This window comes from Alligator sinensis, unplaced genomic scaffold (genome assembly GCF_000455745.1).
Source record: "Alligator sinensis unplaced genomic scaffold, ASM45574v1 scaffold976_1, whole genome shotgun sequence".
NCBI classification, from domain to species: domain Eukaryota; kingdom Metazoa; phylum Chordata; order Crocodylia; family Alligatoridae; genus Alligator; species Alligator sinensis.
The window spans coordinates 244,094-269,007 of record NW_005842117.1 but is presented as its reverse complement, the minus strand read 5'-3'; the positions used below and the strand labels follow the sequence as shown (position 1 = coordinate 269,007).

At 40.7% G+C, this 24,914-nt stretch overlaps 1 protein-coding gene across 1 annotated transcript in view; it reads right to left on the bottom strand.

Annotated features, from left to right (window-relative positions):
* The window catches only part of SLC6A15 (solute carrier family 6 member 15), a 47,568-nt gene that overhangs the window by 9,598 nt on the left and 13,056 nt on the right, over positions 1–24,914 (bottom strand). The window contains exons 2-8 of the mRNA XM_006024802.3: positions 18,269–18,426; positions 16,981–17,107; positions 13,949–14,130; positions 8,556–8,666; positions 5,090–5,331; positions 4,803–4,995; positions 1,570–1,762 (exon numbers count right to left, since the gene is read on the bottom strand). Coding sequence (XP_006024864.1) covers positions 1,570–1,762; positions 4,803–4,995; positions 5,090–5,331; positions 8,556–8,666; positions 13,949–14,130; positions 16,981–17,107; positions 18,269–18,426 — 1,206 coding nt within the window. The remainder of the gene's footprint in view (positions 1–1,569; positions 1,763–4,802; positions 4,996–5,089; positions 5,332–8,555; positions 8,667–13,948; positions 14,131–16,980; positions 17,108–18,268; positions 18,427–24,914) is intronic.

Genomic DNA, 24,914 nt, shown 5'->3' with positions numbered 1-24,914 from the left:
TTTTGGCTTCAGTGGCTGTGTCTACAAAAGATGCTGACTGCACGGTTATATAGTACTTGCATACCCAAGTACCAAATGACCCTCAGAGCTTCCTGGTGATGCTGACTGCACAGCAGCTCATTACCACTGCAGAGTAGCTCATTACTAATGCACAGTAGTATTGCATCATGCTTTGTGCCACACGATGCTACTGTGCAGTAGTAACTGGCTAGTATGCAGTAACGAGCTACTGAACAGTAAGCGCCTTGTGTAGATGGGGCCAGTTAGTATATGAATGGGCCACAAAGCAGTAATAGATTGTCCCAAGTTCTACTGGAAATTGAATGTGGTTTCAGTCTGAACAGAGAAGACCTTTAAGATTGAGTGCAAAGTGTACAAAAACTCCTAAGTGGCTCTGGTTTATACTTCTGCCAAAATTATCTGATTTATACTTATGGAGAATTTAAGTATTTGATCCAGCAGCACACTAAGACACATGGTTCCTATTTAGCACCACTTGTTAAGCAGGTGTTGTGTGGCCAAAACATTACTTACCCCCCTTCACACACACAATCACTTTTTTGCTGAACTAAGGCCTTCCTTCCTGTAAATGTATTTTTATGAATGGCAGGTTGAAAGTCCTCCAAGTCTAGTAGTTCTAGTTTAGTATGATAAAGACCTGCCACTTTTTGTAGCCAGCAGTACACAAAGGAATGGGATTAGTAACTAGCATCATGTTCAGCCACCTCTGACTCCCTAGGTTCACAGCTAAGTGAAAGAGAGAGGTAAATTTTGACTGAAGTCCAGAGTAGGGCTCAACCTCTTATCTCTAAAGTCATAGCAAAATATAGTTAGCTGCTCTGCTGCTGTATCCCTCGTGAATGGTGGATATAGAGACATTATCCTCTTCATAGTGTTAAATAATGCTAATCCCTGCATTCTAATCTTTCTTCTCTATTCCTTCAGACATGGATCAGTTCTGCAAGTGATAAACAGACAAATTTGTTTGGTCTACTGTGGAGCTCTGTGATCTCTTTGAACTGTAAATTTCATCTTTCTTTTTATTACTTGACCTGTTTTCTTTAACTAAAGCAACAGTTGGTAAAGGATCATTAAGGATAACTACTGGAAAAGCCAACTTTAAGCCTGTATGTGAAGCCTTCATTTTGTCTCCACGTGCACAACTTGTAAAAACTGACATTAGTTATTGATATTTCTGTCTTTGTGCTAATGTCACTATCATGTTTGTCTATGACAATGGTCTTGAGGGGTAAATGATGTAGGAGAATTACAAATAATTAATTATAATAATTAGTTATGTAGGTTCTTGTGCAATTTGACTCACAGAGTTAGTAGTACTCACACTATAAGACACAGGATAAATTTTATGTGGGGATGTGAGGGTATCTGTGCATATGGATAGAGAGCAAAGAGTGGAATGCAGTGATGTAGCTCTTTGCTATAGTTCAGTACTCAGATCCTTCCTTCCAATCAAACCACAAAATATTTCATATACTTCCCCAAAGTCATTTGTTTCAGTAACAGAGACATAATTTATCGATCATTAAGAAATGAAAACATAAAACTCACCAGTAAGAATTTCCTTCCTCACTTTGAAGGTATCAACAATAGGTGTGATGATGCCTTCAATAGTTCCAAACATGCTACCAAGTCCCAAATTCACAAGCATGAGGAAGAACATCACTGACCAGAATGGGGAAGCAGGGAAGTGGGTCATTGCTTCTGTAAATGCAATAAAAGCTAAACCAGTCCCTTGAACAGCCTGTCAATAAGAAATTCATATGCGTTTAATGGAGAGCATGGAGCAAACTGTGAGACAAAATAACAATGGGTTATTATGTATTGCTATATTTTTGTAAGTGTGGGTGTAAATTCCAACTTCCTTACTCAGAAAAGATAGAATCTGACCCTTGTTGAATAAGATTTGCTGTGTAAAATATGATTTCTCAACTGAGAGGGGATTTAATAGCAGCCTTCAACTACCTGAAGAGGGGTTCAAAAGAGGATGGAGCTAGACTACTCTCAGTGGTGGCAGATGACAGAACAAGGAGTAATGGTCTCAAGTTGCAGCAAGGGTTTTTAGGTTAGATAGTAGGAAGAATTTTCTCACTAGGAGGGTAGTAAAGCACTGTAACAGTTTACCCAGAGAGATTGTGGGCTCTCCATCCTTGGAGGTTTTTAAGACTTGGTTAGACAAAGCCCTCATCATTGGGATGATCTAGTTGAGGATGTTCCTGGTTTGAGCAGGGAGTTGGACTAGATGTGACCTCCTGAAGTCCCTTCCAACCTTAATTTTCTATAATTTCTATAACTCTGCTTCAGCTTAACTAGTAACTGAAATTATGAATTCGGGTATATCTGAAAAATGTGGCCATCTTCATTATCAAGTCACAACACCTAACACTGATACAAACTTATTAGAAATTTATTTTTTAAATGCAACTATAAAGTATAACAATTTTTTTCCTACTACTGCTACCCAATTCCATGAGAAAGGAGGTTCTGCACAACATCAGGAAAAGAAAGTCCAAGTGCTCTTGATGCTCATAGCATACATCGCTTCTCATGCTGGTATTTTTACATAAAAGGTACAATAAATTCTAGGCAGACAACATTCTTTGGGTAAATCTTATATATTTTATTAGACCAACTTAAATAGTTGGAAAAAAATTCTTCTTTGCAAGCTTTTGGGCACAAACACCCTTTGTCAGGCTGAGGAAGCATCTCCAGTTGCTCTGTGCTCTTACTGCAGATGCTTCCTCAGCCTGATGAAGGGTGCTTGTGCCCAAAAGCTTGCCAAGACTTTATTTCCAACTGAGTTGGTCTAATAAAAGACATCAGATTTACCCAAAGAACTTTGTCTGCCATGTCCTTACACCAACACAGCTACAACAAATACCCCAGTAAATTCTAGTTAATTCACCATTTCAAGGGGAATGCAAATAATGGGGAATTATCTAGCAATGACCATTTATTGAAAATCAGAAGGAAATGGGGGTATCTGCAGGGTAATGGAAAAAAAGTTAATTATCCCATAAGCCGGGTCCACACAAACAGAGGCATGCCTTTATAGCAGCACAAATAGTAGCAGCACAAATTTGTGCCAGTACTTTGTGCCCCAGTGCAGGCCCCTGCCTGTGTGCTTTGCAGCAGGGCACATTGTCCTGCTGCATCATGTGCTGCAGGGGGGGGGGCAGGGAGTGGTGGCTGGGGCACAGGGTGCCTTAGCAGGGGCTAGCCATCCCCTGCGATGAGGCCCCCTGTGCCCCAGCAAGCCAGAGAGTAGTACATGGAGATGGTGGAGCACGCAGGCCAGGGCTGTCTGCTCCTCCATCTCCATGCAATGTGGAGTCCCTGTGCCCCAGCCTGCTGCTCCACACCTGGTCGGGACACAGTGTGGCTCAGTATGGGAGCTCCACATGCCTAAGCACTGTTGGGGGCAGGGGGACGACGACTCTGCAGTGGAGCCCCTACGCTGAGGCATGCAGAGACAGGGGAGCAGCCAGCCCAGAGCTGCTTGCTCCCCTGTCTTCAGGCACCATGCACTCCTGCTTTTTTTCCAGGTTTATTTTTTTTTGCTACTGGGAAATCACGGTAGCAAAATTTGCCCCAGTACTGCAAATTAGCCGTGCCGAGCACTGATTGATATGCAACTTATGCAGTTTGTGGCACTGCAAAAAGGTTTGCAGCACCACAAACCACAAGTGCCTACACATCTGGATCCAACCATAGATGGCAAACAATAGCGCAAATTATCTCATAGGTGAATTAACCAGTGTTTACTTCATAAAATATCATCAAGTACTACATTCCCCAGTTTATAAATACAGGGCTTGATTTCCAGCTTGACTATTATGAAGCCTTTATTTGTTTTAAATTAAAAAACTCTTGGGCATGATTTAGGTCCTTCTAAGGAATAACTGATTTGGGGATGTAACAGTATGTAAAATTCCAATCCGCAGTGGAAAAGAGAAATATTTCTCAGGCTTACTAGAAAGATTTTAAAGCTGCTACAGAATAATGATCCGGTAAGTAAGGATAATCACCTGATAAGTAAGGAAGATATCATGTTGTCTGTGAAGTGATACACATCCCTATGAAGTCACATATATGTTTAAAAAATGATGTCTTACAATTAAAAGGTCTGATATTCTTAAAGTGCTGAATCTGTACATGATCCATTTAATTTTTATGGAAACTCAGCAGACCTGAAAATGAATTCCATAATGTTTTATGATCTAAGGATCAGTAGAGTTTGACCACAGCTCACTGTAACTCAGGCTAGGTACAGACACGTAAAAAAACCCAGGGCGGAATTGATCTAAATTATACCATTTTCTGTAAGTGGCACAGTTTACATCAGTAGCAAGCAGAGCATACCTTTGCCCTTTGGTGGCGGGGGCAAATCTTAAACTGGATTCTACCATTTTTAACCAGTCTATGTATGTTGAACTTCTATACTGTTATGGGTATTGACCAATTTCATGTGCCAATCTCCTGTTCTGTTATGGGTATAGACCAGTTTCTGATCACTTACACCAGTAAAAGCGTAATGTCTGTACATGGTCAATGCAGAAACATAAATTAGAGTCATAATCCCATGGGCCCTATCACTTTTGTATCATATTTGTACATATTTCATATGGGGCTCTTCAGAAAATAAAACCACATCTAGGTATATAGTACCATGGTTTGTTTTTTTGGTGGGACTGGGTTTTTTTAACTTCATAGGAAGAGAGGTGGCTAACAAAATACTCATCCATTCATAAACCCTGTATTGCAGACTCAAATATTATTCTAACCTTGTCAAGTTCATCTTCAATCTGACAGGATTTCAGACCAAGAGCAGGAAATTCTTCTTCTTTAACTTTCTGAATAATGTCATATACTAAATTGTAATCTTCTGCTGTAATGCTTGAAAAATTGATATGATGTGGGATAATATCCTGGCTAAGATTGCCTATTTTCAAAAGTTTTAAAATTTTTTCTGAATTTCTGTAAAACACAATGAAATAAAGATAATCAGAAAATATGTGTGAATTTCAAAGTGAAATGTATAATAATTTAAAAAGTAAATGAATATTCATACTCTGTAATACATTTCTCATTTATGATATTTGCTTTGAAGCCCAAAACAGCAAACACCACCAAAGTTGCCAGCACAGAAGTGAAAAAATTGATGAAGGACACCAGAACAGCATCAAAATGGCAGTTGTTGTCTCTCTTGTTGTAGCTTGAAAAGGCAATGACTCCACCGAATCCAAGCCCTAAGGCAAAGAACACCTGAGTCGCAGCTTCTCTCCAGACTTTGGGTTCCAGCATTATTTCAAGCTGTTTGAAATTAGATACAATACATGTCAACTACAAAATACAGTATTTATTTTGCATGAATAAACAACAGACGCTCCAAGAAAATAATGTACACCAGCTAGATGCTAAAGCTCAAATGGAAAAGTTGTGCCTAAGTGCCCAAAGTATATACACATCTGAGTTTGGCATGTAAAATGAAATAGGGTTCTGCCCAATCTGTATTCTTAAAACACTGTCAGAAGCAGACAATAACTAAACAGGCAACTAAATTTTCGCCTATGCTGTATTAAGTTTTCTGTTAAACTGTGGATCGATTGATTTTTGTATTGTTAAAATGTCTTTATGGTAAACTTCCATTCTAAAAACAAATTAGTAAAGGTTGGAGACTGTTTTCATCAGCAAAAATGAAGTGTCATTTGGAATTCTAGTAAGTGCAAACAGGTGACAATTCAGTGCACTGAAATTTTACCCTGTGAAGTCTCAATACACAGGATACACTCTGACCAAAACTGAAAATTCCAACATTTGCTATTTTGCCTTGGCCTAATAAAAGGTATCATCTCTGAACCAAGAGCTTTAGAGTTTTGTATTTCCCTATAGCATTTAACTTTGGAATTTTCAAGTTAAACACTGCCCTCATGTATACACAGAGACCTCTCACTGACTTAAATGGATTGGGTATCTAAGGGAAAATTGAGCCCCAAACTGAAAACAAATAGTAAATTCCATTTGCACTGCTCCTTCAAGTGATCAAATTTTACTGAAATTGTATCTTTAGGGGAACGTTGGTCAGTCATCTTGATTTTACCCAGTTAGTAGACCCAAAAAGAAGTAAATTGTGAACTTTAATATATTTCCTCAGTGAACCTATCATACTTCCATTAATATTTTATTCCATTAAATGTAGTACTAAAAGATGTAATGATGAGGTACTTTGTATTTTAAATGTCACCTGGAAAAAAGTAAAAATAAAAAGCATGAAGATAGGAACATTAACAATTAATTGATCATTTTTTCTTACTGTGAGCAAAAATATGGCCCATGCTATTTTAATAACATTTCAGAATAAATACAATTTCCTCCAAAGGTGATCTGTCTCCTCAATCTGATCTTAGTTTTGGAAGTCCTGAAAAAAATGACTTACACTATGAAGATAGGAATATCTTTTCTGTAAAAATGTACAGTATTGACATTACATATGTGCATATGCAGACAGCTGTTGAACACACCCTTCAAGCTCTTAATGGCCACATCCACACAAGTGGTGGACTGCACCATTGCTACTGGGCAGTCATTTAGTAGTGGCATAAGCAAATACTAAATGACTGTACAGTAACCAGCGTTACCATCACCACATGTTTTTTTCCAGATATTACTACACAGTAGCTTGTTACTACTGCACAGTAGTGACACATCATGTTTAGTGCCTACCAACGCTACTGTGCGGTAGCATTTTGTCTATGTAGACGTGTCCAGGGTATCTATATGTATCATAGTCATACTAGTTCTTGTTCACTAGATGGAGCTAGATAGGTATTCTTCTACTAGTGTTTCAAACTAGAATTTTTTCTGCTGTCTGGTACTCTAGGCCAGATTCCATTCAATTTTAGTGTAGTATGTTGAACTGCTTCTCCACATATTCTCATATCTATTCCCTAAATTGTGGTCTTTAGAAAAGGCCCATTTGTACTTTTCTTTTGAAGTTTTTCTATTCCTTTTTAAACATCAAGTTGGTGCTTAAGTAGAGCAAAAATCAAAGACCAACATCCAGTCTTATATGTATATCCACAGTACATGTAATTCATCATTCCCATATGTAAGCAACTACTTGGTAGCAGCAAACATCAGTTTTAGAGGCTTACAACTAGAAACCAATAGAAGATATTATGAATACTGTTTTTAGAGACTAAATAATTGAGACAATTTTATTTCTGAATTGCTTCAATACAAAAAAGTATTGTAAGTAACTTACTCCTGATTTGGTCTAAATCATCATGTGCTAAATGTTGAGAAATCAAACGGGGATTGCAGTGAACAGCTTCCCTCTGACTTTGTCCTAACAGTGTTTTATACCTAAGGGTAGAGTCTTGTTGTTGAGGCCATCAGTTCAGTTCCTGATTCAAGTACAGACTTTCAGTATGACGCTGGCAAGTTACTTATTTTTTCTGATTTCCCCACATTGTAAAGATTGGGAAAATAATGCTTTCTTACTTTCATCCTTTGTCTATGTTGCCTGTATGTCACTTCTGGGCAAGGACTGTCTTACTTTGTGTTGGCATAGTGCCAAAATCAAAGTCATGGACTTCAATTAGGGACAGCTGGCATTACCACAATGGAAGTTATAAAAAATATTGCTATTATGGGTAAATTTACCCTATTGATATGGGTCATTTTAATCTGCTAGTTGTTTTCTTGTCATTTTGCATTGGATACTTATTATCACATTCTATTTCATATGTATCTGTGCCAGTCCTGATTTCACTGAATGCAGCTGCAAAATGTATTTGAATGAGACAGGGATGTTTCTATGATGTGTTTTTTTTTCCCAACAACAAGGCAGCAAGGCCCATATTAACAAAAGGATTAAGTACCTGAAGCGGAAGCTACGTGCAATTTGTGTAACTGAGGCCAATAACATGGCCCTCAAGACCCCTGACTAATAACTAAGATGCCAAAGTTCACAGGTATCAAAATCTCTATCATTCGCCATGAAAAGTTCCATTTCTGTGTATATCCAACACTACCACTCTCTTGGCAGGGCTGACAGGTTCAATGCCTGCTTGCACCTAAACCCAATGATGATTGTCAAACTAAGCAGTCCGCTGCCAAATTACCCTGAAGGGCCTGATCTAGTAGACATGTTGAGAGCATGCATAACAGGTACAAACATGATTGAGCTCTGTAGAATGGCCATAGCCAAGTTCTCTACAGAAATCATAGACGAGGAATGTGGTGCGCCCCTTTTATACAACAGCATGGTGGTCAGAGCACTCATCCAGAACATGGAAACTTGGGTTCAACGCCCTCCTCATCCTATATGGATTCCATCTGATGTATCTCACTCCTTAAGACATGATCCTGTGTCATTAAAGTCAACAGCAATGTTGAAAGTTATTACAATGCAAGTAGGCTGAGACTTTAAAAGATAGCTGATGAGCCCAATGTTTTATTATTCAAAGGTTTCATAAATGATCAATTTACCATTGAAACCGTAAGTACACACAGATTAGAAGTTAAGCACGTACCTTAGGTGTAAACATGTGACGAATGCCATCCACTGAACCATTTAAGAGCAATCCTCTAATTAGAAAGCACATAAGTACCACATAAGGAAAAAGTGAACTAAAATACATGATCTGAAAAATATTAAAACAAAATTAAAATGACACCCGTAGCTTCCTCTACTTCGTATTTCATTTCTTTCACACTTTCTTTTATTTACATGACAAAGATTGCAATTTTATGTTTTTGTTAGGCCCTCTCACACTGTCCTTTCACAGAAACTGTAAGGGCATAACTAGTTGGGGACAAGAGGGACAACCACGTTAGGCACTGACTGACTTGGTGAGGGGAGCAAATAAAGTAGCTGCTGCCAGCAGTCAAATGATCACAGACACAACCAGAAATTGCTGCTTCTGCTTTGCTCTGTGTGCCTGGCTATATCCCTACACTGCTGAAAACTGCTGAAATGAACACTCAAATTGCAGAAGCAGTCACAAAACAGGATACGTGTGGATACCAATGAGACGTCTCTGTGAGCATGTTGATCAACACACCGCTGGAGTTTCCCAAAAATTAAATGGGTGGGTCAGACTCAAAGGGGAGGGACAGCAATAGCAGCTGTTAATTATCCTGTCCCCCCTTCCAACATATTCTATTTTAGTCAGAGTGCATGATGAAGTGACTTGCTGCTCAGTGCAGCACTGCTATGATCTGTATCTCATGGTCCCTTTGGAGCGTGATATGATGTAGTACACAGGTAATACCACCAAATACTTTGTGTTGCCAAGAAGGAAGGGGAGCCGAGCATATTGTGTGATCTATGTAAATACACTAAGACCTGTAGGATCTGAGTCAGCTCTAGAAGGACCTCCCTAGTCCCCATCACTAGAATTCTATACCCATTACACTAGAGAAATGATACCCTTGGAAACAATTCTGCCTTATTTTCTGAACCAGAGCACCCTATTTTCCCATGTCTGGACCCAGACAGCTGCGGATTTGATATCATTACATTTATTTGCCACTCACTGTGAAAATTGTCTTCTTGAGGCACTGTCAGTTTATTTAACCTCATCTGAAAATGCCACCTTTTATGAAATACCATCTTCTTTTTCTCATCTTTTCTTCAAAGGGCCAGTAAATTGACTAGATCTTGAAAAGCTCGGTATAGCTATTTTGTGCCCAAGCTAGATACATTAAATTGTTTCTCCAATTGACATATGTTAAAGGGGAGCGTAGTAATTTCCCCTAATCTGTTCTAACATCATATCACAAACCATTCTTATCTAAAACAATAATTGGGCAGAGTTTGACTGTCAACAACAACATACCAAAATTATTTTTTATCTGGAGTACCATAAAAATGGTTGTATATTTTATAATATAACATAACAGTGGGCATGTCTATATATGCATTTATTGCAGCCTAGATTTACTGTGCAGTAAGGTACTGCAGAGTAAGGGCTTTTGGGTAGGTGTTTACACATGCGGAGATTAGAGAACAAATTTGCTCTCAGTTCTCTGTAGCCCTGCAACAGGTCCCTACCGCCATCAGGAGGAGGTCCAGGCTCCACTTGAGTGCTAGCTCAGGGGCTGGCAGGAAGCATTAGGCCAGGAGACAGCTGCCTCTTGAACCCAGGGGGGCTGCCTGCTGCTGGGGTGGGGACAATGTTCTCTTGCCCCAGCAGCAGGAAGTTCCTGGCCCTGGCTCCCAGATCAAGGGCATAGAACTTGGAAAGAGCTTCAGGGGAGTGGCAGATCCCAGCCCCCTGCCCCAATCCATTGGTGGAGCAGCTAGCAGAGAAGGGGGCTGGGATCTACCTCACCCCTGAAGCTCTTCCAATCCCTGGGCCTCAATCACCCAATCGAAGAATGGGGCTGGGACTTGCCCCTGACTGGGACAGTTCCTGGCCAGCCCCAGGCTCTGAGGGGAAGTCTGCATATGCAGCCCAAAGCTGGCTGGGGACTGCCTGAAACAGGATCGTCCCCAGCCACCTCCAGGCTGCATGTGCTTCCCTATGCAGCCTGGGGCTGGCTGAGAACTGATCTTATGCTGGCAGCTCCCAGCCCCTGACTGCACAATCCTTATTCCCAGCCCCTACTCTGCAATCTCAATCAGGAAGCGGGGGCTGCAAGCTCCCTGCTGCCAGGGCAGGGGGACATTTTCCCCACCTGACCACACAGGGCAGAGGCTGGAGAGCTTGTTCCTTGCCCAGCTCTGTGAGCACAGAGCTGGGTGGGAGAACAGGCTGGGGAGTTTTTTCCCCCACCAGCTCTGTGCTCATAGAGCTGGGGGGGTAATAAGCTCCCCAGCCTGATCTCCCCTCAGCTCCATGCTCATGGAACTGGGCAGGGAACAAGCTCCCCAGCCCCCCCTAGCAGGGAGTTCCCAACACTGGCCACTGCTGGAAGTTGCTTATCTCCGAGCCCCCTACTCCCTGATCATGATGGTGGAGTGGGAGTTGAGAGATAAGGACCTTCCAGCCTCCAGCCCGATTGCAATTTGGGAGCAGGAGGATTGGAGCTCCCCGCTGCCAGGGCAGGGGGACGTAGTCCTCACATGGGCTCCTGTGGCAGAGCCTCCTAGGAGCAGGCAGCTCCTGGGGGCAGGGAATTAACTCCCTCCCCCGGTGGATTTTGCTCCCAGTCAAGTGTCTACATGAGTGCTGCAGTGCCGTTATTAATGCCAAGTAAATTTACTACTTGTATTTGCAGGTAGCAAATATACTTGGTATTCGGGAGGTTTAATGCAAAGTAAGCATGTGCATGTGTAGACACACATGCTTACCTCAAACTAAACTATGCCAATGTGAAGTTAAACATCTCATGTAGATGCTCCCAGTATGACTTAGTACAATTCCCCCTGGCATGGGAAGTTATAAGAAGAAATTATTTGATTAGTACTTGCACTCATATTAAATACAATCTTTACAGATTCAGTTATGATGAGGAATTATTGGAGGAAAAGCCTGAAGGACAGAGTATGCAAACAGTCCCAGCTGCCTTTACTGTTTATGCATTTTGCATTAGTCACGGGATAAAATGGATGATTAGCACTGAGAGCAGAGACCAGGAGTCCCACCTCCCAGCTGGGTATCTCCCAAACTGAGCTAGAAATTCATACTCGTCTTGTTTGCTCCATGGGCTGCTTATTCGTTTTGCATTACAGAGTTAGATAAACAACATTAGAAGTCAAGGCCAGAACCCAGGGTCTCCTCTCTCGCAGGGGAACAGCACAGCTCCTAATCAAACCTACTTTTTCTTCATCTTCACATGTTCTACTTGTTCTTTCACCCATGGCTGCACACAAGGGGTGAAAGATGCCTTAAGCCTTGACATAAACCATAACCTGGTGTTTAGAGAAGTGGCTCTTGGAAAGTTGATGACTGTTCAAACCTTCTTAAGGGTAAGGACACCAAACCCAGGTTTCTTACCTCTTGAGCACATGCCCTAACCAATAAACTAATGGAAATGTTTTAAAGGTATGTTCTGATAAACCCCTACAGCAGTTTCAACAGTATATAGGTACTAATTCAAATCTGATTTATAAATTACTTAAGTTACCTATGGCTAGATCCAATAAAGCACATCCTGTATGGTAGGTATGAAATCAAGAAACCTCTGTAAAGTAGATCCTTTACAGAGACTCCCTGTACAGTTCATGAGAAGAGAGAGGTGCTTTAAAATGGGACTCAAAATATCTATCACATTGAGCAAGGACTTGCAGCTATCTAGACAGCAGAAATGCTTAGGACACGTTTATATCCTACTCTTTGATGTTTAAATGCCTCATCTAGAAAGCATGCAAGAATTCTAGATCCACTTGGCCAGAAAAAGGGAGAGAAACAGCATGAGATAGGGCAAGAATTCAAGATGAAACATTCCTCTGAAGCATATTCAACAGGACATGTCCTGAGAAAGTAAGACCTGGGTTCCAGGCCCTGCTCTGAAGACTATTTCTATATTTTATACAGTGATTATTTATTGTAAAACATTAATTTACTAAGATCTAGAAAAATGGTGCTTCTTGTGTTTTTACTCTCCGTCTGGCTTAAAGTCATTTGAATTATTTTCTGAATGGTAGTCCTACTTCAGCATCGTGAATGGAGCATGATCTCAGTCCTGCTAGTGTGTATTAGGTTTGCTCATGAAAACACACCTAACAAATAAGGAAGAGGGAGGACAGAAATGTACAGAGGAATGTCTCTAATTTCTGCCTGTCTGGTTAGCTTTACTGTACACTAGGTGCTGAGCTACTCAGCCCTGGAAGAGTTGGGTAGTTATAGGTGTATGCCGAGGTACAAAATAAGGCACCTGAGGATCCTGAATTTCAAATTGCTAGACCTGGTATCTCCAAAATTACACAGCAGCTAAGCAACTGTTTTCAGGATTGTAATTTTGGATTAGGAGGCTAAATTTTGCTTAATTCCCAATTTAGGAAATAAAGTCTTTTACTGGATGCAGACCGTAGATGAGCTCCCATATGCATGCAGGGAGGCTGCTCAGATGTGCTGCGATTAAGTGTTGGAACAGACTTAATTGAGTCTGCTGAAGGATGATAATTACTGTGCTCCAGCAGACTCCAGTGTCATGTGTATCAGCGTCCCTATGCTGAAAAATGAAGGCGGAGTGCTTTAAACTAAAGACAAGCTTTTAGTTCAGAGCACCCCACCGCCATTTTTCTGTGTGAGGATGCTGATACACATGACATGCTCCGGGCACTTTTCATTAGTACAGCTCTCAGAGCTCTGCTAATTAAAGTGCTCCCCAACTGCTTCCCAGAGCACGTCTAGAAATGCCTGATGTTTTAACAATCACGCTACATACCTATACGAATCTTTAGCTACCCAAAGACATCTTCAGGGCCAACTTAAGTAGATGTAAAAATCTGGCCTAAGTCATGTCTGAAAATGGTACTTTTGAAACTTTTGCTCATTAGCTATTTTGGATTTTTCTCCATCTTTTCAGGAATGCACCATTTTATTAAGATGCTGTAAACTGTCTTAACTTTTAATCCAATCCATTATGAAAAAAAACACTTTTTTCTAGCACTCCACATGTGAAGACCCATATCAGTGTTAGAATACTGTCCATGTTTCCTCAGACATGCACACCATGTCAAATTCATTGCTGGTATAAATGGGGGAAAATCATTAGAGTCAATACAGTTGTGTCTAATTAATTCAGTAGCAAAATTGGCTGACTTTATAAGGAAGTGATAAATAAAAGCTAAAGCAGATATCTAATCAAAAAAAGGTTTTCAGCATAGGCTTCCAAAAGGAGCTGTATTCAGCCCTCATGACAAAAGTGATTATAGTAGCATGGACACTTTTACGAATGGGGCTCAAAGCGAGCAAAACAATAAGGAACCATAAGACCAAACCTATTTCAACTATGCTTTAAAGTATATACTTACTTTGCCTGAAGACTGTATTCCTTTTATCATTGCAAGACACACCATAACCCAGGCAGCCAGCAAACAAATAGTCATTTTCCAGTTTAACCCCCCACCCTCTGAGAGTGAGCTGGAAATATTCAGTGCTTCTCTGTACCAATAATAGGTAGTAGCAGAACTTTTTTCACATTCAGGCTCTATAACTGGGAAGAAAATAAACAAATCATTAATGGTCATTGGATTCTGGGTAGGAAATACTCTTAATCACATACTAAAGCCATTTTAGTACTTACATTAGTTACATTACTTACATATTTTGCTACTACGGTACCATCATTTTACAGGAAGACTATATATACACACAAAAATCTGTAAGGTACTCCAATACAAAAACATCACAGTTTGAGACCTTCAGAGATGGCACTTTGAAGCCTACTGAATAAATCCTTTCTCTTTTGAATGAAGTTAATTTCTGTGCAGAAACCTATGCACTACCAAAATGTGTTATATACTAAAGTTCAAGTTGCATTTAACACTTAAACTATGGTTTTGCCATATAGTAATTTACTGGAAAGTTACTGCAAAATGTGAGTGATTTATTTTTTAAATAAATATGGTGTAGCTAGATTTTAAACATGGATGCTTCAATAACAGTTGCAGATCTTATATACTCACACAGGTAGTTTAGCACACAAAGGTTAAAATAACATTTTAATTGTACAAAAGTGCTCAGGCACTTGAAAACAGGGTCCTGAGCAGTAACATTCAACTGAAGGGGTTATGTGTATTATAGCACTGTATATGCCACAACATAACCATAAGGCTGCCATGCTACTACAAGTTATTGAATAAACTTGCACTTAAATAACTGACTTGTTTGAACTCATACAGTTTCTACTATAGGTGCTGAATCAGAATAGTTTATGAAGGGAAGAAAAGAGGTTTATTTTAAAGATTATTGTAAAAGGAGCAGATCTTCAACGGGTTGCTGATTGAAGGGAAATATGACAATTTATATTGGCTGAAGCTTTGCCTCCAAGCATTGAACATGCAAGTAAAACAGGCAAAGACCTTACAGAAATATAGAAATTATACTAGTTACCCCCATTAAACAGATAAAAATGCAGTACACTCTGAAGATGAAGGCAATGCAAAGTGTAGACATTGTAAGATAATCAAATCTTGAAGATAAGGAGTACTTAGCTGTCCCTCAGTGTCATGACAGGATGGGATTATCTTCTTATGATTCCAAACTGATGGATAATTTGCTGTTCCTTTTGATTTATGAAGCAAACATAATATTGTTTGATACACAAGTCATTCACTGATCCTTTGGAGATTTTCACTGCCTAATGTGTTTATATTAGGGTATTTTAATAAACAAGACACTGAAATCTTTAATGGAAAATCTTATAACTATGATATACTTGTAAACATCTTGCTGTAACCACAATGAAGTTCTTTTTTTTCATACGGTGCTAAATATAGAAAAATTGTTCTTCAATGTATTCTTGCCGCCAAAATAAACATAAAAATCAATATCAAAATATGACAATAATTATTGTTTAGCTTTCAACTTTGTTTAAAAGTTATTTTCATTATTCAATTAGTCATCATACGAATTTTACATTGCTATGCTGTTACAAATTCTGTATATTTTTCTTAGATAAATTTAGTTTGCTTTTAATAAACATACTGAAGTCATATTCGCCTTATGGGTTTAAAGACTACTGTATTTACCTGAATCTAAGATGACTTCAAATTTATATAAATTATAATTTATAATTTCCATGTATAGAATCTAATCATTGGGGGGTAGTCCTAAAATCACCCCTCTACAATGCTGCAACAGGGAAAGCAGCAGCATGGGGCAAGCAGTTGACAGGAAAGCAGCAGGCTTGCAAACCAGCTCCCTGACTACTTGCCCTTCCTGCTGCCTGCCCCTCCCCCTGTTGCTGCAGCCTCTGGTACCATTCCCCCCCTCCCCCTTCTGCACCACCCCACCATTGCATGTGCCTCCCCAGTGCCTGCACTCCCCCACACTGTGGTCCCTCCCACTTGCCCCTCATCCCTCTGCAGTGCCTGACCATCTTGGCCACCCCCTCCTCCCTGCTCCTCCATCACATACCCTCAGCCAGGGCTCTGGCACCTGACCCACTTCAGCCCAGAGGACTTGGGGGCTCCAACTCCCACCTAACAAGGAAGCAGCAGTTGCAATGGTGGCAGCTCCAGCCCTGGTCCCAGGCAGGGGATTGGACCAGAGCTGGAGTCAGAGCCACAAATAAGTGACAGTGGCAGTGAGGGAGCAAGGAGGCAAGTGGGGTGGGGAGGTGGCAGGACAGCAGGGTGTCTCAGGGAAGAGGCAACAGAGGCAAGGCAATGGGGAAGAGGCTGTAGGAGTCAGGGCACCTCAGGGCAGAGGCAGCAGTGGTGGGGAAGAAGGCAGTAGGGATTCAGCTGATGGGGGAGAAGTGGCTCCTGCTCCGACCCTGAGCCCAGCTCAGGGTTAGGACTATAGCAGCCACCTGACCCTCCACCTTGTACTTGAATCCAAGATGAGGGGCTTTTCCCACATGTTGAATGCAGGAGAAGAAACCTTGTTATGGATTTGAGTAAATATGTTCATTTATTTTTAATGAGACAGTTTTTGGTACTACAGCTTTTTTGGAGTCCTGACAATAATATTAGTTCTAAATGTTTTCTCTCTCCTGCTACTATGTGAAAAGCCTAAAGATAAACTGACTGACTGAGCCACTATCTAGCGAAAAGAGGGAAACTGACTAAATACACTGCACTGAGGTACCAAAAACAAACTGGAAAACTAAGAAAACATATCTTTTCCTCAATTTTTTTTCAGTTACATTAGTCATAAGTATTAGTTTTAAGAAAAGAAGGTTTAAAAAAGAGACATGTGATTGTTTTGATTGAAAATATCCCAGGAAAGAACCTAATCCAAAGTTTATGCCTGTCAATGATAAGACTGTAGTTGACTTCTAAACCCTGGACCAAGCTCCAAATGTTTTTGTATAAACATGAATACATTTAAGACTTACAGGTATGAGAAGCGTTTTTCACCAAGGGACACTGATCCCATGGTAACGGATGCTGAAAAGACTGGGAAAAGTAAAACAAACTCCATCCAATGATGACATTATAGTAGAGGGCCACAAAGAAACATACCTGTAAAAAACGGCATAGAACGAGCTTACTTAAATCATTTCTTATTTACATTAAATTAAAGATGCTAAGGTAACCACTATACTATTCCACAAAACTTCCACTAAAGTAAAAGTAACATTTGTCTCACTGAACACTGCCTAAAGGATTCATAACTTGGCCTTTTCAATATATCTAAAATTAAAACAGAACAGTTCCAATATTTAACATACATACATTGCAATATTTTGAAGACTCTTCCTCCAAGAAGGTTAATCCTATCCATGTGTTGCTCCCTAGCACCCAAGCTTCAAAAGAATTTCAGAATATACATCAATTGATTTAACACATTCACATTATTCTGAGCATTAACATAAATATTTGTACATTAGACTAGGAGTTAAAAGGTCTGCAAAATTACTCTGATGCTAAGAATAATTATTTGCCTTTTGTTTAAACTGAACAGAAATCTTAAACACAGTGACTGTCAACCAAGGTGCCACAGCATGCTCTTCAATATTAGCAGTTAGGTATGCAAACATGATTCACAAGTGAAACCCAGAGATTTCAAAAAGGCAATCCATAGGGCACATCTACACATTCATTTAAGTGTGACTACATTTAATGTGCATTAAGCTAACGCACACTAAGTGATTTTTTGGCAGGTGTCTGCACATGCAAGGACTTAGCACTAACGTTAGTGCACTTGGCACTAACATTAGTGCTAACTCCCTGCAGCCCTGCCATGTGCCCCTAGTGGCTGGGCAGACCCAGCACTAAAGGTAGTGCCAGGTTGTGTCTACATGTGCATTAATATGCTTTAACTAATCGCAACTAGATTTGATACCTATATTTGCAGGCACGATTAGCCTAATTTCACCATTTTTAATGCGCACTAAGGGTGTGCATGTGTAGACACATGCCTGTAATGCATATTAAATTAGGTTAATGAACATTAATGGGTCTCATGTAGACATGCCCATAGTGTCAAAAACATTCTGTCTTTCTATGTTCTTTGCAATAGAATTGTTCTATTATTTTTTCTATAGTCAATAAATTAGTGAAAACTAAGAGCTGGAATTTTCCAAGGGGTGCCTTGATTCTACCAAGGTCGAGAACAACTACCCTAATGTGTTTCACTTTAAAGCTATGGAGAATAAGAGACAAGTTATGTTAAGAACTTACTACACAGCTTGCAAATCCAATTCCACCAAGCTTGGGGCTGATATAATTCCACACACCAATGCTCCCTCGTCGGATTCGCTGGCCCACAGAAAGTTCCAGAAAAAACAGTGGAATCCCTATTATCAGCAGCAAAATTAAATATGGCACAAGATATGCTCCTATGGAAACAAAAGGCAAAATCATTATGAGGATAAGAAAGAGCATTCCAAGTCAGCAGAAGGTTTTTAAAGCCAAGGACATCATTCAGGTTTTAATTTTTGTATATGGTCAAGATAATATTTGAAAATTTAGGAACCCAAATAATGCCATATTTAAAAAGTAGTCTCTAGCTATAAATGGGTTGTCTATGTATTGGCAGGAACTTCCAATCAGAAATATTTTTTTCCCTTAGACATGGCAAACAGCTTGATGATTTAGAGAAAGGAAGAAAAGAAAAGAAAAGAAAAGAAAAGAAAAGAAAAGAAAAGAAAAGAAAAGAAAAGAGGAAGGCAACCTAGTGTCAGAGGACACAGAAAAGGCTGAAGTATGCAACACTTTTTTCATCTCAGTTGTCACAGGCACAGTCAGCTCCCAGACTACTGCACTGGGCAGCACAGTCTGGGGAGGCAGTGAGCAGCCATCAGTGGTGAAAGAACAGGTTAGAGACTACTTAGAAAAGCTGGATGTGTACAAGTCCATGTGGCCAGATGGAATGTATCCGGGGGTGCTGAGGGAGTTGGCTGACGTGATTGCAGAGCCACTGGCCATCATCTTTGAAAACTCATGGCTATTAGGAGAGGTCCTGGATGACTGAAAAGGGGAAAACATAGTTTCCATATTTAAGAAAGGGAAAAAGGAGGATCCAGGAACTACATCTACCTGTCAGCCTCACCTCAGTCCCTGGAAAACTCATGGAGCAGATAGTAGAGGAATCCATTTCTAAACACTTGCAGGAGAAGAAGGTGATTAGGAAAAGTCATCATGGATTCACCAAGGGCAAGTCACACCTGGCCAACCTGATTGCCTTCTATGATGAGAGGACTGACTCTGTGGATACAGGGAACAAGTGGATGTACCTTGATTTTAGCAAGGCTTTTGATACAGTCTCCCACAACATTCTCCCAGACAGCTAAGGAAGTATGGGGCTGGATGAATGGACTGTAAGGTGGATAGAAAACTGTCTGTAGCATCAGGCTCAAAGAGTAGTAATCAATGGCTTGATGTCTAGTTGGCAGCCGGTATCAAGCAGAGTGCCCCAGGGGTCAGTCTTGGGGCCGGTTTGGTTCAATGCCTTCATCAACAACCTGGAAGATGGCATACAGTGCACTGTCATCAAGTTTGCAGATGACACCAAGCTGTGGGGAATAGTAGATATGCTGGTGGGTAGGGCTAGGATTCAGAGCGGCCTAGACAAATTGGAGGATTGGGCCAAAAGAAATTTCACGAGGTTCAACAAGGACAAGTGCAAAGAAAATACTGAGAGGGAATTTAATAGCAGCCTTCAGCTACCTGAAGCAGGGTTCAAAAGAGGATGGACTAGACTCTTCTCAGTGATAGCAGATGACAGAACAAGGAGCAATGTTCTCAAGTTGCAGCAAGAGAAGTTTAGGTTCGATATTAGGAAGAATTTTCTCAGTAGAAGGGTAGTAAAGCACTGGAAGAGGTTACCCAGAGAGGTGGTAGAATCTCAATTCTTGGAGGTTTTTAAGACCCAGCTGGACAAAGCCTTCATCACTGGGATGATCTACACATGCATGGATGTCCTTGTTGAACCTTATAAGATTTCTTTTGGCCCAATCCTACAATTTGTCTATGTACTTTGAATCCAGCCCTACCCTCCAGCATATTTACTAATCCTTCCAGTGTAGTGTCATCTGCAGACTTGCTGAGGGTGCACTCTATGCCATATTCCAGGTCATTGAGGAAGACATTGAACAAAACTGGCCCCGGGACTGACCCTTGGGGCACTCCACTTGATATCGGCTGCCAACTAGACATCGAGCCATTGATTACTACAATCTGAGCCCAATGTTCCAGCCAGTTTACTATCCACTTTACAATGCATTCATCCAGCCACGTACTTCCTTAGTTTGCCTGGAAGAATGTTGTGGGCAACAGTATCAAAAGTCTTGCTAAAATCAAGGTATAACACATCCACTTATCTCTCCTCATCCACAGAGCCAGTCATCTCATTATAGAAGGCAATCAGGCTGGTCAGGCATGACTAGACCTTAGTGAATCCATGTTGACTGTTCCTAAACACCTTCTTCTTTCTCCTGCAAGTGCTTAGAAATGGATTCCTTTAGGATCTGCTCCATGAGTTTTCCAGGATGGTCCTGCTTTGAGCAGGGAGTTGGACTAGATGATCTCCTGTGGTCCCTTCCAACCCTAATTTTCTATAATGCTAAGAAAAGAAAAGAAAAGAAAAGAAAAGAAAAGAAAAGAAAAGAAAAAGCTCCCTCCCCTGCTCCAAAATAAACAACAACAAAAAACAAAGTAGAAGTCAGCACCATTCATGAGGGGCAAAATGTTCCTTTCTGGTTCCTAATGGCTATAAACAAAAGCCTTAAAGCATGGGATTACTAGACAACTGCCACAATACAGAAAACTTACCTCTTTGCTCCAATATGGGAATTTCAAATACATATTTCACATATTACACATACAGATTGTTAAACCAGAACTTCCACTGTTATCATATTATCCCTTCCATAAATTTCTCTAAGTGAATCTTGAAGTGATTCAGTTCCTTTGCACACATTATTTGGCTCAGAAGAGCCATAGCACATGCTGGGTATATAATCAGCATCGTTTAAAATATTTATAATCAACTTTTCTTTAAAACTTGTGTGAAAACTACCATAACAGCAAATGTGAATATTTATCACTTATAAAGGAATGTATTGAGTTTGAATTAAAACATTCTGCATACCATTATATTATTTACCATCATAAAGTCTTGCTCAAAATGTCTTGTATCATGGCACCATTGGGGACAATTTAATTCTTGAGTCTCTCATCAGGTATTGATGTTAATACAGCATTTCTTTAAATTGGCTTTCAGTGTGAGGCTGGTTGTCAGACATCCTTATGACATGTCCTGTCCAACAAAACCTATGCCATAAAAATATAGTTTCAATGCTGGGGGTGTTTGCTTAGGCCAGAATGCTGGCATTTGTTCTTCTGTCCTTCCAATTGTTATGAAAGATTTTCTGGAGACATCACTGAAGGTAACATTTCAAAGTTCTCAAGTATTTCCAATATATCATCCAAGTTTCACACCCATGTAGCAGGGTAGAAATGACAACAGCCCGGTAAGCAAGAGGTTTAGTTTGGGTGCTAATATCATGATCACAAAAACAGTTTTGGAGGTGTCCATAGGCAGCACTGGCAATTTTTGTCTCATGTTGAGTAGTGTCATTTATGTTTATTTTATATCATGACTATTTAATGTAAAGCCAGGAAGACCAGTCCTGTAATCGACAACTTTTCTCTCCTAGGAAGTGCCCATAAAATGGACCTACAGTTATGCTCCATTTTTCTGGATTAATGAAGCTTGAATTATTTTCTGCACAGCTGTGCAGCTTCAACAAGAGTGAAGGCTGTTTCCACCTTGAATAGTTTATAGACTAGTATGGCACCCCCCTGAGAAGTAGGATACATGTGCTCAAATTCCTTCATGCTGAAGAGACTAAGACTTCTATTTCCCAGATCTTCTATTCCTGAGTGGGTGCTCAAACAATTGAGCTATTATATAAGAGATCCCTAGTACCACTAGTATATCCACTTCCACTTCATTTCGTGAAAGTGACTACAACAGTATTTTGTGAGGATCCAGACTTTATTACTGTATTAGGCTGGCTTAGAACCATCTCAGAGGGCTGAGGTAGCAGAACATCTAGCTCCTAGTTAATACACATTGCTAACAGTAATCACACAGGCAATTCTAGGGCATGTGCAGAAGTAGAAATCTAGAGAATGTTAAAAGTCATACCAGGAGGTACTGAGTTTAGGCACCTCATGATTTAATGTGACAAATGAGTGGGCAGTTTGGTACCTGAGTTGTGCCTAAGTTTTTCTTGGGGATTCCAGACATTAAGGGGATTCCAAGCATTAAGTTCTTACATCTTCCTAGGGTTGTTTGAGTTGGATTACCAAATCAACAGCCACATCAGTAACTGTGGGTAAAAAAAATAAGCAGGTTTTCTACCTCATGCACTGGGTTAAATTTGGAAAAGCTAAAACAAATAATCAACTTGCAGGCTATGCAGGATCTATTAGATATGTTAGTGCAACCTGACAGTATTTTGTTGTTCATTAAACTCTTAGGAACTGTATGTCACCTTGCATTATAAATATGTTACAAAGATTCTAAACATGGCATTACTCCGAAGCTAATTACGGAAAGTTAATTATGAAGACAAATTAGAAAAGTATGATGTAGCAGAAAATAAAGTTATTGATCTAATGTACTCCACAGTATGTAGCACACCCTATTTACTGTTCCGTCATTGGCAATTAAAATAGTGGCTTGCTTTTCATTTTCACTGAAGTAATGCTTATGATTGATCATGATTTATTCAACAAAGTACATTTCAAACTCTGAACAGTATGTTAACTGTCAAGTACTGGCAGAACTATTATATGATTTGAAGATAATGGCACTTACTCAAAAATAGTACTTTCTTATTCTGAATGTATATGCCTTCAGTTGTAATATAGTATTACCCAGTTCAACATAGATTTCATAGACATTAGGGCTGGAAGGGATCTAGTGAGATCATCGGGTCCATTCCCCTGCCCAAGGGGCAGGAAGTCAGCTGGGGTCAGATCACCCCAGCAAGATAAGCATCCAAGTGTTTCTTAAAGGTATCCAGAGTAGGTGCTTGCACCACTTCTGCAGGGAGTCTGTTCCAGACTCTCGAGATTCAGATGGTAAAGAAGTTTTTCCTTATGTCCAGTCTAAAATGGTCTTCCAGCAGTTTGTGACCATTAGACCTTGTCTTCCCTTGGGGTGCCCTGGTGAACAGGTGTTCTCCCTAGTTCCTGATGCACACCCCTTATATACTTGTAGGCTGCCACCAAGTCACCCCTGAGCCTATGCTTCACCAGGCTGAAGAGTCTCATACCTCTCAGCCTCTCCTCCTAAAGCTCTCTTGACCTCTAATCATGTGAGTGGCTTTCCTCTGGACTCCCTCAAGCTTCTCCAATCCTTTCTAAAGTATGGAGTCCAGAATTGGATGCAGTACTCCAGCTGCGGCCTCATCAAGGCCAAGTAAAGTGGGAGGATAACTTCTTGAATCTTGCTTGAGATGCATTGGTAGATGCAAGCCAGAGTTTTATTTGCTTCACCAGATGTGGCATCGCACTGGTGGCTCATGTTCATTTTGTGCTCAATCACGGCCCCCAAGTCTCTTTTGGTCATGGTGCTAGTGAGTGTAGCACTGCCGAGCCTGTAAGTACGATGTGAGTTTTTTCTCCTGAGCACCTTGCATTTCTCTATGTTGAATGCCATCAGGTTTTGATCTACCCACCTTGTGAGCCTGTCCATGTTGTCCTGAATCGCCAGCCTATCCTCTAACATGACTGCACTTCCCCATATTTTGGTGTCATCTGCAAACTTAGCCAGTCTACTTCTGACACCCAAAGCAAGATTATTAATAAATACACTGAAGAGTATTGGTCTGAGGACTGAAACCTGGAGGACACCACTGGTCACCATGTGCCATGATGACTTGGTTCCATTGATTATTACTGCTTGGGTCCGACCATGGAGGCAGTTTCCCAGCCATCGGGCCGTAAGGTTGTCGAGGCCGCAGTTCTCAAATTTTTCCATGAGAACATCATGGGAAGCCAAGTCAAAGACTTTTCGGAAATCCAAATATATGACATCAACCTCTTCTCCTTTGTCCAGCCAATGCATAACCTGGTCATAGAAGGAAATGAGGTTGGTCAGGCAAGACCTACCTGCAACAAAGCCATGTTGGCTATCTGTCAGAATGTTGCCTTCCGATAGCCTGTTGTTGATGATTTTTTTTCATAGACTTCCATAGATTTCATAGACATTAGGGCTGGATGGGACCTCGGAAGATCATCGAGTCCAGCCCCCTGACCAAAGGGCAGGAAGTCAGCTGGGGTCATAGGATCCCAGCAAGATAAGCATCCAGTTTGCTCTTGAAGGTGTTCAATGTAGGCGCTTGAACCACCTCCGGCGGCAGGCTGTTCCAGACCTTGGGGGCTCGGCTCGGACAGTAAAGAAATTCGTCCTTATGTCCAGCCTGAAATGGTCTTGTAGTAGTTTATGACCATTCGACCTAGTCGTCATCCCTTGGGGCACTCTGGTGAACAAACGTTCCCCCAGATACTGGTGGTCACCCCTGGTAAACTTATAGGTGGCCATCAGATCACCCCTGAGCCTGCGTTTTTCCAGGCTAAAGAGCTCCATGGCTCTCAGCCTGTCATCGTAGGGTCTGCTTCCCTGACCTCTGATCATGCGTGTGGCTCTTCTCTGGACTCTCTCAAGCTTCTCCACATCCTTTTTGAACTGTGGAGCCCAAAAGTGGACGCAGTACTCCAGCTGCGGCCTCACTAAGGCCGAGTACAGGGGGAGAATGACGTCCCGGGATTTGCTTGAGAAGCATCTATGGATGCAAGCCAGCGTTTTGGT